This window comes from Asterias amurensis, chromosome 12 (genome assembly GCF_032118995.1).
Source record: "Asterias amurensis chromosome 12, ASM3211899v1".
NCBI classification, from domain to species: domain Eukaryota; kingdom Metazoa; phylum Echinodermata; class Asteroidea; order Forcipulatida; family Asteriidae; genus Asterias; species Asterias amurensis.
The window spans coordinates 10,172,577-10,187,784 of record NC_092659.1 but is presented as its reverse complement, the minus strand read 5'-3'; the positions used below and the strand labels follow the sequence as shown (position 1 = coordinate 10,187,784).

General features: G+C 40.2%; 2 protein-coding genes across 3 annotated transcripts; both read right to left on the bottom strand.

The window, feature by feature from the left end:
• Positions 1-702: 702 nt before the first annotated feature.
• LOC139945407 (histamine H2 receptor-like) lies at positions 703-1,944 on the bottom strand. The gene has a single exon (XM_071942756.1). It carries the CDS (start codon positions 1,942-1,944, stop codon positions 703-705), a length of 1,242 nt encoding a protein of 413 aa, XP_071798857.1.
• Positions 1,945-3,816: 1,872 nt separating this feature from the next.
• Positions 3,817-14,411, bottom strand: LOC139945496 (UDP-sugar transporter protein SLC35A5-like). 2 transcript variants are annotated; one of them, XM_071942860.1, is made up of 7 exons: positions 14,396-14,411; positions 13,583-13,724; positions 11,336-11,484; positions 10,067-10,171; positions 9,313-9,434; positions 7,134-7,201; positions 3,817-5,741 (listed from the first exon to the last, which is right to left on the bottom strand). In XM_071942860.1, the coding sequence occupies exons 3-7, from the start codon at positions 11,451-11,453 to the stop codon at positions 4,979-4,981; spliced, it is 1,176 nt and encodes a 391-aa protein (XP_071798961.1). In that variant the 5' UTR covers positions 11,454-11,484; positions 13,583-13,724; positions 14,396-14,411; the 3' UTR covers positions 3,817-4,978. The 2 variants fall into 2 exon arrangements, with proteins under 2 accessions (XP_071798961.1, XP_071798960.1); XM_071942859.1 differs by lacking the exon at positions 14,396-14,411 and having other exon boundaries at positions 13,583-13,806.
• Between the last annotated feature and the right edge of the window lie 797 nt (positions 14,412-15,208).

Below are 15,208 nucleotides of genomic sequence, written 5' to 3'. Positions count from 1 at the left end.
TTTAGAGAATGGTAGTGCCTTGCTCAAGGACGTCACTTGTGTTTTTGGATATTTTATACCCATGGGGGCCTCTTCTCCGTAAATTTAAACTTCAGAACTTGAGTCCAATGCAATGACACCAGTTTGTTGGTGGTCACGCAACTGATGGATTGTCGTGCCAACCAACCATTTAAACCTCAAGAGGATTTCATGAAGGTAAAACAACATCACATCATTGCAAGGCTGCTGCTGGAATGCGTAAATAATTACCAATAGCCGACTTTGAACTTTAAATAATTTTTGTAATTATATTTAATACTTAAAGCGCTGGAAACTTTTGATAATTGCAAAGACCGGTCTTCTCACTTGGTGTATCTCAACTCAACATATACACAAAATAAAAAACCTGTACAAATTTGAACTCAATTTGGTCGTCGACGTTGCGAGATAACTATGAAAGAAAAAACACATAGTTGTGTGCTTTGGTAAGCTTGATTTCGAGACCTCAAAACCTAATTCTGAGGTCTCGAAATCAAATTCGTGGAAAACTACTTCTTTCTCGAAAACTACGTTACTTCAGAGGGAGCCGTTTCTCACAATTACTCGTTACCGAGTTTTACGGTTTTATGCTAATAATTATTTTGAGTAACTACCATTATAGTGCATTCTACTGCCTTTAATCACCATTAAATTCCCGTTCTTGTTGTATACCACGTTTGAATGTCAGTTTTTTGCATCATCAGCATTAGATTTGAATAATTGAAGGTAAATTTGGCTTGGTGTTCGTGGAGGATGCCGCAAATGACCTGCGTTTATGTGATTTACAACACTGTGTCTGCCGGATACATTCATTGCTGTCGCTGTGCTGGACTTGTTTTTGCGACTCCTACCGCATCTTAAATCTAAGCTGAAACAAGATAGAATGATTTTGAAAGCTCTCCTGAATTCACGGTTTAGCAGACCATAGATGAGAGGGTTTACCAAGCTGTTGGTGTAACCAAGCCACAAAGCCACCTGGTAACAAACATCAGAGATTTGCCAGTCACATACAGTTGTAAATGTGAACATTGTAAAATACGGAACCCAACAGACGACAAAACAGCCCATGACGATGGCAATTATCTTAATTGCCTTGTGTTCATCAATTTGCTTGTGATGTGTGTTGTTACATGTACTTTCATTGCGGTAAGGGTTTACCATAACTTTCCCAATTGCTTTAGCTTGACGGTTAGCGATTAAAACAATCTTCACGTACACGGCACACATCAAAAATAAAGGAACAAAAAATAGTATAATACCGTCAAATAGATTATAACTTGTATTCCAGGTAAAAACACATCTGCCTGGTGTATCATAGTTTTGGACATGACCGTTGGGGGTATTCCATCCAAGATGCACTGGTATAAATGAGACACAAAATGAGACAATCCAAACGAATGTGATAACTACACCACTTTTATAATGATCCATTTTAGACTTGTAGGAGTAAGGTCTTGTAATGGCAATGTAGCGATCAAGACTTATAACTAGAAGATGAAGAATTGACGCAGTGCTAAAGAGAACATCACATGAAATGTAAATATTGCAGAAGATGACCCCAAACCACCAATGTGTAGTAAGAGCTGATATTGCACTAAATGGTAGAACGGTAACTCCCAGTAAAAGATCGGCAACAGCCAACGAGACCAGAAAATTGAATGTGACCGTTCGTAGTTTACAGCTGATAACTGGGGAAAGACACACCAATATGTTGCCTCCAATTGTTAAAAAGATTATGATTCCAAAGATAACAGACAGTCCAACAATTGTTGCAGGGTTGGTTGGCGGTGAGGCTTGCCCATCAACAGAAGGAGAGGAGTGAGGCTCAGCTGTCTTGTAAGTACTGTCATTCTGATCAACTACCAAAGCAGATATCATCTTGGCGACAGACGAAGAATTCTCCATTGCAGAGTCCGTATCAGCCATTAACTTCGGAGATGAACAACTTAAAAATAATTTGAATTTGAAAATATTTTAAGTTTTGTCCCGTGCCATCAACACTTTCCTTGAGATGTTCGACATAGACAAACACGGCATAGCAGAATCGATCAAGTTTTGCGTTGTGTCGAATAAAGATTCCTGCAGAATATTGTTCATGTGAGTAAAGGATCCGTGGAAAGATTATGATTCCGAAGATACATGGCAGTCCAACAATGCCGGGTACAATGAAATGGGCGATTATGATAGAAGATCAACACATGCATTAATCAACACAGGCGTAAAGTGTTATCCTTTCCCAGATTAAATCCTTTCACAGACTCATGACCGACGTTAACCCGCTGAAGTCAAACATAGGCGTTTCATGCACGTTTCGTTATTTTCAAATTGTTGCCAGTATATTGTGCGAGATCATAATCATCATCGTAGCCGTCCTCCTGAGGTACGTCCCGGAGATGGCTTCCCAACAACTATGAGTCTCCATATGTCTGTGTTCCTTGTGTGGGATATAAGCCGTGAAAAATATCGTAGATTCCTGTGAGGATAATATCCCGCACGATTAACCCGTCAAAGTCCGTCACACAAGTATTTAGAATCACTTGTCAATTTGTTGAGATTAACATCACATCTACATCAACATCTATCCAGCTACTAAAGCCTATTCATAGCAGACTGATACAATCATCTCACCACACTGCATCGGTTATTGCTCTCGAGTAAACTCAAGAATGAAAAGTTCTATCCTTCAATTATCACGGATAGGCCCATAATTACAAATAAAAGTGCACGGTTATGGTTACATCAGCAGTGCAATCAAGGCTCCACACTGCGTCGGCTGTTGCTCTCGAGTTAACTCCAAAGATGAAACGTTCTATCCTTATAACTTTGGATAGGAAAAGTACACTGTTCTGGTTAAGGTTGCAAGACAAATCTTGTTGTACATTCCTTGCTGTACGCATAGAATAAGATCAGTCTTATGAGACAACGATAGTTGAAGCAGCTGGTAGTGTTTCTAGTGTAGGTCTACTCATCAGTTGACAACGAGCAAGGCGTCCTCCTTCGTAATGAATATTGACTTGCTTCTATCTGTACCGTACGATTTCCTTCCCATGGGCCCTTTGACATCAGCTCACAATAGCTGACTTCACTGCTGTAGCCTCATATGTCACTCAAGTTCATATCAAAATCGATTCTTATGGAAGATACATGTTACTAGTATAACATCACAAAAAAAATATAATTATATTATGCCAAAAGGAAAAATTGAAAATGCAATATCTTACCCTGGCAACTGTGTATATAAAGCTACTATACAGCTTTTCCCGGACAATTTCAGCAAAAATGCAATCAATAAATATGCATGCATTCGAATTCACCCTTTCCCCACAATCCTCTCAAATGATATAAGGGTTTCTTCTTAGCTAATATAGACCGTAGTGCATTCAAATTAGTTAAGATTTGATTCAGCCACTTTAGTTAATTTATAGGCATTCCAGAATACACTTTGATCATTCGTAAGTTGCATTTCTACAGTCTATTTATAGTTGATGCATTCAAATTTAATTAAGACCCATCCGCAAAGCGGATATGATTTTGTTGCTAGTTTACCTTTACTGTTTTCGTGTATGGTATGGGCAATGAATTTCATCTTCTTTGCTCTCACATTAAATATAAGATATGACCTTATGAATGCTGGAAACTGTAGCTTCTTTACTGGTGCATAACGTTGCCCTTTAATGAGGTGTTACATTCTATTTACATCATGTGTTTTGAATTGTGACAAAATGAAGTACTTTTTAAAATAAACCCAACATGACACACACATTTTAATGAACTTGTTTTATTCTAAACACAGTTACTCCATATTTTCCACTCAGGGAAACCCCGACCAAATACATATATATAAAATGCCTCTCCTAACTTGGGTTACAATCATAAACCAGTTAGTTAAATTCACCACCGTCACCTTTTTTTGCTCAAAATAATTAAAAAAATTCCTTTCCCTAAGAGCAACCCCCTACCCAAGTTACAAATCCAGAAATGAAAGTTCCCAGCCGGACGGATGTCATTTGGAAGGAAACACATCTGCATAGACACAATGCATAGACACCATAAACAGTACCCCTTTAGCCAATTAAATGGGGCTGATTTGTGTAGAGTTGTTATACCGCCCTCTATTGACTATAGTTGTTAGTTTTAAAGATGTTAAATTTGCATCAGGGACAAAGAATATTTATTTTGGTTATTACCCAAATACACTGCTGTGTGTTAAGTGCTTCCAGAGTTCTGTGAAAAAAAATCACAGATTACTTGGGTGTGATTCGAAACCATGACCTTTGCAGCTCTAGAGCAACTAGACCACCGAGATTGCCCGGTAGCTAGAGGCAGTTCGAATCCTATGTTTTAGCAGCGGGTACTGCAAACGATTTAAAGATATTATTTAGTTTCTATTCAAATCCAAGATGTCTGATCCAACAGATCAGTGTCTCAGTGGTTAAGCCTAAACACCACAGATGGGTCAAAACTTAACTTGATCAACACTGGTGCATGGCGACATACCTCACAAAGGCATTGGTTGAACATAAAACTCAATTGTTTGGAAACTTGTGAACAGTGCAACATCTTATCCAAATACTGACATATAACACCCAAACCTCACCAAAGCCACTTGGTGGGGGAAAAGGAGGAAGCTTATTTTTTAAAAAGGGCCATATATAAAATAAAATACCCAAAATTTAAGCTGATATTTTGTGTTTCGTTGTACCCGTTGGGTAAATTATAAAAGGAAATTCAAACATAATGTGAGGCACTGACTGACAACGAACCCCAAGGTGACCCAAATTCACATACAGTTTTACTTCTGTTGGATCTTTGAACAGGCTTCATGAAAGCTGTTACTATTTTTCATATCAAGTTTGTGGGCACTAATTCGATTAAAATAATGCGAACGCTGGTGGTTACTGCGACTCCACCAACCAAAAGTCACAATGTGGTTACAATCTTTGCTCTTAGTAAAACTTCATCAAGTAACCAATAAGTTGTCTTTACTCTGTGTTTCCGTATCTTTGCTATTATTGTAAATATAAATAGCCAACAGCACTATTGGCGCCTGCAGGAAAAACTCAAGGGATGGTTTGAACCCCATTAACAAAACAGACAACGTTATTACCACTACAGTGAGGATCTGTGCCGATAACACATGAAACATGTTGTCTCTGAACTTGAGTATCAACGCTACTGTCAGCCCCATGAAGGCATTCACAAAAATCAGAAGACATGAGAATTTGTTATAACCATGAAAAAGGCCACACTTTGTGACACGTTCCCAATATTTATCAATGAAAACAATTGATGATAAATTAAAAAACACACCAAACAGATAAAGTTTAGTGTTCTGAATATAGATACTATCCTCCATTCCATGACCCTCTTTAAATATCTTTTCGTTGTAAATGTTTGCCATTGACGATAAGAAGCACTGCAGTAAGACCCAACAATGTCCTTCATATTGACCGAGTAGGGATAACTTGTAACGCCAAGAAGGTAACTGAATAATCTTTGTTGAGCAAATAGGCAAACCATCTGATGAACAATAGTCGCCAGGTTGCACATTGCATTTGATGGTTGGGGATGACTGCTGGCTCTCATTATTTTGTCCTTGTTTATTATGATGCATAAGTTTAGCATCTGAACTGCTGTGTGTAACATTTGCCTGTCTTGATAGACACATGATGGCCAGGAACAGTATAACAAGTGAGGCCCACTGTAACTTCCCAAGTTTTCTCCTGTTATTGTAAAAAAAGAACACAAATTGTTTTAATTAACAAACTCATCATACATATCAGACAATGAAAATCCAACATCAAAATTTAAAAAAAAAATGCAGCGATTCGAAGTTTAAAAGATGTGATTCTAGGGATATAAATTTCTAAAAGGATTTTGGTACCTTTTGAAGGACACAAAACACAATGTCCACATATTTACATTACACTTACATGGTTTGAAGATACTTGTATTTTAATACAAATACTGGTATAGGAAAGCTTTCTACCACCATTGTCTTCAAACCGTGTAAGTTTAAAATAATGTGGACATTGTGTTTTGTGTTACAAAAAGTACCCAAACCCTTGAAATAATGCATTATGAATAAAATGTAATTTTACATCTTGTGCAACCTTTGACATCAGTGTTAACTTCTCATCTAGAAAATAACATTTTAATATGGCAAAAGTTATAAACTCTTAATCAGTGTATTTCTTCACCCAGGAGTGGTGTGATGATGTCATCCTCTCATAGAGACACACAGGAACGAGGCCACTACTCTTTTAAAAACAGACGAGCATTCACCAACATATATTTAAAGCAAAATCCAGACAATGACTTTATGTAGGGTGGAATTGAACCATATAGTGCCATGAATGTTAATAATATTATTTTGAATGCTCTCAGTACATCCTTCACTGCACCGAGTAAGCTCTACCTCGAGAACGCATCTCCACTTCCAGAGCCCAACAAACAACAGTTAGACCTAGACACCTCAACCCCGGTTCATACTGCCTGCGGATGGGAATGTGATGCAAATTTGACGTCAAAACTCTATTTTCCCTGTGATATTCGCAAGAGTTGAGCAAAACTCAACCCACTGCGACTTTCGTTGCGAATTTGTGACGTCAACATTCGTATCGCATGTACATTCTCAGGAACTATGAACTGGGCTTAAGATGGTCCCTCCAGTCCACCCTGAGCCAACAAGATTACGCCAAGATTCAAGATATCAAAATACATGTAGCTTCAACCCAGCCATCATTTCAAGGTACCCCCAAGAAACAAGTCACTAAATTCACCCAGTTTGGATCCAGCAAAAGAGTCAAGTCCCCTTGCAAAAGAGATTTAAAACAAGAGATTTCCGTGGTACTCGGACCTTTGCTATCAAGCCCCATCTCAGTACACCCTTGTGAACCACAGTCAATGCTGTCTCACCCCAAATCAAACCAAGGTTCTCTACAAAGGCATGAATTTCAGCCCCACACCTCGCACGATTCCAAGGATGCTCTAAAACCAGTTGAAATCCTTGTGTCAATCGGTATAAATACTACAGACACTTCTTCATTTGTCATAGGAAAATCACACCTGCTACTTTCAGAAACAATTAATGGAGAACTTAAATGTGAACTTACTTTAAAATAAGTCTAAACAGAACTGCAGTTGATATGATTGCAAAGTTGTTCAAGAGAACCACCATAGCCTGGAAAAAAATAAGAGAATGCATTAGGTTATCATCTGGACAAAAATGGATTATTAAAGACAGTGGATACTAATGGTAATTGTCAAAGACTAGTCTTCTCACTTGCTTTATCTCAACATATGCATAAAATAACAAACCTCAGAAAATTTGAGCTCAATTGGTCGTCGAAGTTGCCAGATAATAATGAAAGAAAAAACACCCTTGTCACACGAAGTTGTGTGCATTTAGAAGGTTGATTTAGAGACCTCAAATTCTAAATCTGAGGTCTTGAAATCAAATTCGTGGAAAATTACTTCTTTCTCGAAAACTATTGCATTCAGAGGGAGCCATTTCTCACAATATTTTATACCATCAACCTCTCCCCATTACTCGTCACCAAGTTAGGTTTTATGCTTTTAACTATTTTGAGTAATTACCAATAGTGTCTACTGCCTTAAAAAGTGTATAATTGACCCAACAGCTCCAAGTGGTGATAGCAGGGTAGACAGGAGATGATTAAAAACATGTTTAGAGAATCCTCAACCAGGCAGGGACTGTAGTGTTGTGCCTCCCCCCCCCCCCCAGCAAAGTTGCCCCCAATACATTATAAGACAACTCCTAATTCTTTTCTTACAGTTACATACAGGGCGACTAAAAAAACTCTACACTTTTGAAATGGCTGCTGAATATGATTCTGGGGGAAAAGGTTTAGATGTATGGATAGCTTATGGACTCAACTTTATTATAACACACCTCTTGCTTGTTCTGTATTCTGGTTGGCTGAAACACGGTCACGTGGGATGAACTAATATAGGCTAGTGAACGCGCGCGTTTTTTGCGGGAATAGTACCAGAGCGGGCACTAGTCTTTGCAAATAGTGCCCGCGGTAACAGCGCCCTCTCTTGACTTGAACCGTGAACAACAACTACAAAACTCTTTTTTCTGTTCTTATTTGACATTTAAAACCGAGCTGTGTCATAAAACACATATTGACTGGCATAATTCGGTAACTAGTGTACGTCTATTCAGGCTCGGGCCTGTGAGTGACCAGTAGTGGGGCCTATATAAATAGGTCGCTCCTCTGGTCACCCAAAGTCCCTCGTGGGTCTAGACGTACACTAGTTACCACGTTGCCAGTCAATATGTGTATAATATGACACCGACCAGTCCAAAAATAATACATGCTCGGGTTGTAATTAGCTTTTCAATTTGTGAAAGGTAAGTCCCTTGGAGCTCACAAAACTCACACTAAGATGTAGGCTACTTATTCTTCAGTGAGTGGTGTTCATCCAAGCATGTATTTTTTCCAGACTTTTTGGTGTCATAAAAAATGAAAGTTGCAGCCATAAACTATCCATACATCTAAAACTTTCCCCCAGAGTCATATATTTTTCATTCAGCAGCCATCAAAAGTGTACAGTTTTTTTGAGACACACGATACAAATGTATAAACACAGGAAATGTATGAATTTAGTGTGTTCCTTGTAATCCTCCAGCCCAAGGAGACAGTGTCAGGGGAGAGTTTTCTAGGGGTGAGCTTGTTAGGGGCATTACAACCATGACAGAGCTAATTTGATTGGGTATCGGGGCAATTTGGTTGGGGTGGTTTTTGTTGTTGGGAGCAAAGCTTACTAGAGGGTGAGATGACTATCATTCTTTATTTCACATCAGATAGACCAATACAGCTAAGAAGAGGAACATACATGTTGACATGCATGGGGTGCTATTCCTATTCACCAACATGAATGTAACTTAAGCTATAAGCTGTTAGATACCATGCATGACATCCAAGACATCACAATGGGTGCGTTCGATTAGCTTCCCCAGGTAGACCCTGCAGTGCTCATTCGGTTGAGCCTCTGACAAGAGCTAAATTAACAATCACTCACCCTCTCGTGGTGACGTCATGCACCTAGGGCCAGCCCCCAAGTGACCCACTCCACTAGCAAGGCTCTTGGGGTGACCCAGGTGAGCCCCTGGAATGACGTCAAAGCTATTCGAACGTACCGGGGCAGACCATGGTTGACCCAGGGAAGCTAATCGAACGCACCCATTGATAAGAAAATTACTAAAATATTCATCAAGAGCAAGGAATATAATGTGTAACAAGAACATTATAATTCATGGCGTACCGGTTCAAATGAAGCAACAACATAAAAGGTGATGAGGTTATCCAGGAAGTAAAGTAGACCAGGTACACTCCACTTGAAGAGTCTTAAAACATCTTGCCAAGAAACGCAAATTGTAAGTTGCTCTGAAAGATAAATCACAAAAAAGAGTATTGTTTAAGTTGCCTTAAAGGCAGTGGACAGTATTGGTGATTACTCAAAATAACTGTTAATATTAGCATAAAAACTTACTTGGTATCAAGCAATGGGGAGCTGTTGATAGTATAAAACATTGGGAGAAACAGCTCCCTCTAAAGTAACAAAGTTTTCGAGAAAGAAGTACTTTTCCACAAATTTGATTTTGAGAAAGCAAACAATTTCGTGTGACAAGGGTGTTTTTTCTTCCATTACTATCTTGCAACTTCGACGACCAATTGAGTTCAAATTTCGAGACCTCAAATTCTAAATCTGAGGTCTTGAAATCAAATTCGTGGAAAATTACTTCTTCCTCGAAAACTATGGCACTTCAGAGGGAGCCGTTTCTCACAAAGTTTTATACCATCAACCTCTCCCCATTACTCATTACCAAGTAAGGTTTCATGCTTATAATTATTTTGAGTAATTACCAATAGTGTCCACTGCCTTTAATATTTACATTAATAATAATGTCAAACAAGTCAAAGTGCCTGCTTGTTTGTTTTTTTAACAAGAAAAGCAGAGAAGAAAAAATTTCTGTAATAAGTTAAGAGAAACTAAAAAAAGAGTCTTTGAAGTTTACCTGAGCCTTTCCTGACAACATTTACAGCCATTATGCTACACACAAGTAACTTGATCATCTCAGCACATAAATTGACTGTCACTGGTAAATAATCAAACTTTCCATCTGAAAAAGCAAAATAAAATCATTCCTGCTGACTTTACAATACCATCAATAAAACAGTGATTAATTTAATATAATAATTAATGAAACATTTTTGGGGTTGAACAAAGAATTTACTAGAGTGGGATTTGTACCAACGACCTCCGAACTAACCATAGAGTTACAGAAAGAACTAGAGGGCGCACCCGTGATGCTTCGTGCACAAACACAACGGGACCGCAAGGAGACACGCGCGCACCATTCTGTATGCAGTTGAATATGAAGTACACATTGGAGTTTGTGTTTACTGAAAGCTACATGATGCTGTTTTGTCAACTTACAAAAATGGCTGCACAAATACACGCTGTGCGATGCATGTTTTTCAACTTAGAAAATGGCCACCTGCGCGCATGCTGGGTCGTGTATATAGGCCAGTGCGCCCTCTAGTTCTTATATACTCTGTAGAAGTAACTGAGCCATCAAGCCCAATATTGGCGCTGTCCCTATTTTGTCAATATCTTTGTTCGGGGTAGCCAGTCAGAAGCCATACAACCGTTAACTGCCGTGTAGCCAGGGATCACACCCTGGATTACAATACAAACTGGGAAGCCGCAGCCAGGGGATCAACTTAAGGGGATGCGGGGATCATTCCTTAAACCATCTCAACTCCCTGGGTAGTATTATATAGCTTGTGCGACAGTTATAGTGCGCTAGTTGGCTAAACCAATCACAAGAACCATCTCTGCCCTCACAGGTACCCATTTACCCCCGAGAAGAGAGAAGCAATTATAGTCCAAGATGCATTGCGGCAGATGTTTGCTACAGGCGCAATAGTAAAATTCACTTTGAAAGGATTGAAGGATTGTGTCACTGATGTCTGATTGTGTTTCGGAAGTAAATTATGTTGTTGTGAATAGTCGTGAGCGACACAACTGGTTCACCAAACCGACAGCCGCAATCACTTTTGTAATCAGTGCGATTATTTTTGTAGTAGGCATGGTGGCACAATTAACCGAGTCGAGACTCAACTTAGCAAAAAGTTGCATCTACAACAACTTAGCAAAAAGTTGCATCTACGACAATAATGGCACTAGTCGCCCAGGCTTAGTCAAATGTGAAGGTGAGTTATTGAACCTTCTATTGTTTTATTACAGGAACTTTATGCAAGCAGTCGTCTAATAAACCCACCTTTATTAGCAGAACACTTTATCAGCAGTAAGCGTAATCCTCCAAATGTAATAAAAATGGTTGCCAAGGATGTTGTTGTAAAAAGTGCCCATCGTCTTGTCACTTCTTCCACAGCCATTTGTTTGGGACATCAATGGAAAGGAAGTAAGCTATAATATATACAAAGTACAAAATATAGAAACTGTTCAGTTTGCTACATAACAAAAACAAGGTGTTGTATTCTTGAATGTCATCAAATGATGATGTCACTAACTAAATGATGATGTCATCAAATAACAATTTACACTCATTACGATGTTGAACGGTTCTGCATCTTTCCACTTTAACTCACTCACTTTTTAGCTGTGTCACAGTGTGTCATAACAGTTCAGATTGAAATATATTTTATTTCATTATTTCAAAATTCAGTCCTTCAAAACTCAAAACCTCAATACAAAATTTGTATTTACATTTTGTTTTAATCTATAGACTGATCCATTAGGCTCCGCCCACGACGCACAGGTGAGCATAAACATGCGAGCCTCTCCAATGCCATTCTGCACAACACCGCCGCGTGCGCCAAGCATACGCGCACGCATGTCGGAATTTATTTTGTCGGACTTTTGGTGGTGCAATGGGTTGCGATTGGTCAATACGCCATGGGGCAGAGCTTAATGGATCACTTTATTTGTTTTACTCTTCAAAATCTCTCATGTCAAAACACAGAATGATCACCAGTGTAGTTGAGGTTGTGGGTATGATATTTTAAAAAGCTGTTCGAATAAATTTGAGAAAGTAAGAGCTTCTTTCAAAAAAGGAACGTACGTATATGTTTGGTTATTCCTCTTAAAGATTCAATTGCAATAAAAACTTATTAGTTAGTACAGCTGTTATATCCACCTGGTTCCCAGACACATGTCCTTATCATGTTTGTGCAAAAGGAATTTGTTCTTTCTTTCTAGGACGAACCTGTGCAGATAATTCTCCATGTTTGTCCTGGGAAAAAACATGTGCACGGTCGGGGACAATCAGCATTTGTGTAGTGGTAAACCTGAGTAGTTGGGGACTCAATTACGGTAAGAATTTATCATTTTAAACAATTTTTGAGATTGCGGAGTTGATTTTCTAACGACCACAGGGCCAATGAGAGTTTAAAGGACACCATAACAAAGCCTAATTTTGGCAAAAAAAGAAGAAAAAAAGAAGGAGATTTACGCAGCAAAAATTAAATGAACCAGTATCTTTATTGTCTTGTCAAATATTATAAACCTATTATTAGTATTAGGCCCCTGAGGTCATGCTACAGGAGACGATAACGGAACGAAACCGAAACAGTTCTAGGGAGGTCCATTCAACTGTCGGCTTGTCTTGGCAATCCGTCGAGTTGTCTCAATGTCGAGTTGTCTGAACCGTTGAGTTGTATGTATTTACTTGTCCGACCGATCCGCCGAGTTGTCCGTCGGACGAGTTGTCTGCTGACTCTGACATGTCTGACATTAGTTATAGTTGCTATAACCTAACCCTCCTCCCCTGCGGCAGTCGGGAGGAGGGTTTTTACGTTATCGCAACTAGTCCGACATGCACATCGAGTTGTCTGAACCGTTGTCGAGTTGTCTGAACTGTTGAGTTGTATGTATTTACTTGTCCGACCGATCCGCCGAGTTGTCCGACGGACGAGTTGTCTGCTGACTCTGACATGTCTGACATTAGTTATAGTTGCTATAACATAACCCTCCTCCCGTGCGGCAGTCCGGAGGAGGGTTTTTACGTTATCGCAACTAGTCTGACATGCACATCCTTCAAGACGCAAGTAGTTTCTCTAAACTCTTCTTCTTCTTCTTCTTCTTCTTCTTCCTTGTAAAGTGCAGCCTTCAAATGGTTGAAGATGTACGCACTGCGTGTGAGCGCATGTGTTGACTTAGGCAACAGGACTGTCCTAAGATAAGAGTCCAAGTTCACCTAAGTCATAAGTGGAGATTAGACAAATCGACGGTCAGACAACTCGACAGTTGACAGTCAGTTGACGACGGAGTGCTAAGCAAGAAAAGTTGAAAGGTGTACGTGTGTGCATGGTGTGTGTGAGATGGGGCTCCGAACAGCCGAATGGGGCTCCACTCCAGCAGAGTTGAAAGTTCGGCAGTTCTTCGCCACTGACGAGATAACCGATTGAAATTGCGCGGAACATAGTCATCGAACGCATAAAATTATGTTATTTTATCCTTATATCCCTACTCCAGACTAATCCTTATCAAAAAATGAATTACTTACACTCAATTACTTTCTCTCTCGTCGGTACATTGCATACGTACGTGGTCACGGTTGTTTTTGCTGTTTGGTTTTTATTAGTCACCGATAGAGGGCGCAACACATCGAATGGCTCGGTCGGAAGACTTGATTCAAGTCCTGTTCTCTGTCAGAGTGTTTATTGTGTCAACAAGAACTATAGCCTTACTCAAGGCAGTCGAATTATTCACTCCGAAAAAAGACCGCCGCTGTATAAAAACCCACCCGTATTCACTGTGCGTAAAACCCACCCGTATTCACTGTGCGTAACATCGCACTACGATGCCCCCGTACACTATCCGCATGCGGAGGCCGTCAGGCCGACAGCCTTGTAGGATCTGTGTTGAAGCCACTGACCTCATTACTATAATAAGCGAAGAGTTCCCACGGTCAGCTCATTACCATAATGCCCGCGAAAGACGAGACATGTTTACCTCACACACCACCACCACGGACGCATGATAGGGTCCAAAAGTCGTGATAAGAGAAGTGCGTGATTGGACGTCAAAATGAATAATTCATTTGCCTCACATCCTGTGTTGTCTGATAGGTCTGACGAACGATATACATATTCATGAGCTGCATACTAGCATATCCTAGAGCCCCCCAATTTCGTCCACTATTGGAATTTTTTCAATACAACACATTAAAACGGGAAGATACAGACCCGACAAGGCTGTCGGCCTGACGGCCTCCGCATGCGGTTAGTGGTGTACGAGTGCGATAACTTGTGTGAACAGTATTCGTGCGATGTGACAGTGTGTATACGGGTGGGTCATTCGGTGTGATCGCACACACCATGCACAGGGTATACGGCGGGTGGGTTTACAGCTGCGTCTTTTCGGAGCGAATAATGCGACTGCCTTGAGCAAGGCTACAAGAACTAATATAAGTTATCACACAAGCGCGAGTGGAATACGGAAAAATATAGCGCTTCTGCGTCCCATATCCAACGAGGCCGAAGGCCGAGTTGGATATGGGACGCAGATGCGCTATATTTTCCGTATTTCCACGAGCGCGCGTGTGATAACGTATTTATCTTCAAGCAAACTTGGCGCGTGACATAGAACACACAAGACACATGGTAGTGATATTAGCCGTGCAATATAGGTTTTTATCACCACTCCATCCTGCCAATCTGATTGGAGGATTAGCGCGTACTTGAAGATAAAGAAGGTTGTTACATGCCAGCTCTCAATTGATCATTCTTCAAACGTCCCTTCCACTCTTTCGGGGTGAGTGTAGACTTGTGGACAAGTCGTTAAATCGGCCCCACGCGCTGAGACAAGGAGTCGAAATCGGGGAGCCATCAATTCGCGCGAGAGCAGTGATCTCGGGGGGAGCACTATCTCAGCGCGTGGGGCCGATTTAACGACTTGTCCACAAGTCTAGGGTGAGTGAGGTGCAAATCTGGTGACGATGGAGCATGGTGTGAGAAGCCTTTACTCGCTCTTGCAAAAAGCCATGGCGGAAAACTGTTTTGAGAGTGAAAACAAGTACTTTTAACTCGATTTAGAGTGAAGTTCGTTTCAATTTTACTCAGAAAGAGTGACCGACGGACTTTCACTCTCTCAAAAGAGCGAAAATGCCACCACTCTGACAAGAGTGCTC

Excerpts from the sequence above, each read along its gene's own strand:
- LOC139945407 (XM_071942756.1), bottom strand. The coding sequence starts at position 1,944 with ATGGCTGATACGGACTCTGCAATGGAGAATTCTTCGTCTGTCGCCAAG.
- LOC139945496 (XM_071942860.1), bottom strand. The coding sequence starts at position 11,453 with ATGGCTGTGGAAGAAGTGACAAGACGATGGGCACTTTTTACAACAACA. Across the intron at positions 10,172-11,335 it reads AAAGTGTTCTGCTAATAAAG|ATGGAAAGTTTGATTATTTA; the intron begins GTGGGTTTATTA and ends TTGCTTTTTCAG. Across the intron at positions 9,435-10,066 it reads TGTTGTCAGGAAAGGCTCAG|AGCAACTTACAATTTGCGTT; the intron begins GTAAACTTCAAA and ends TTTATCTTTCAG.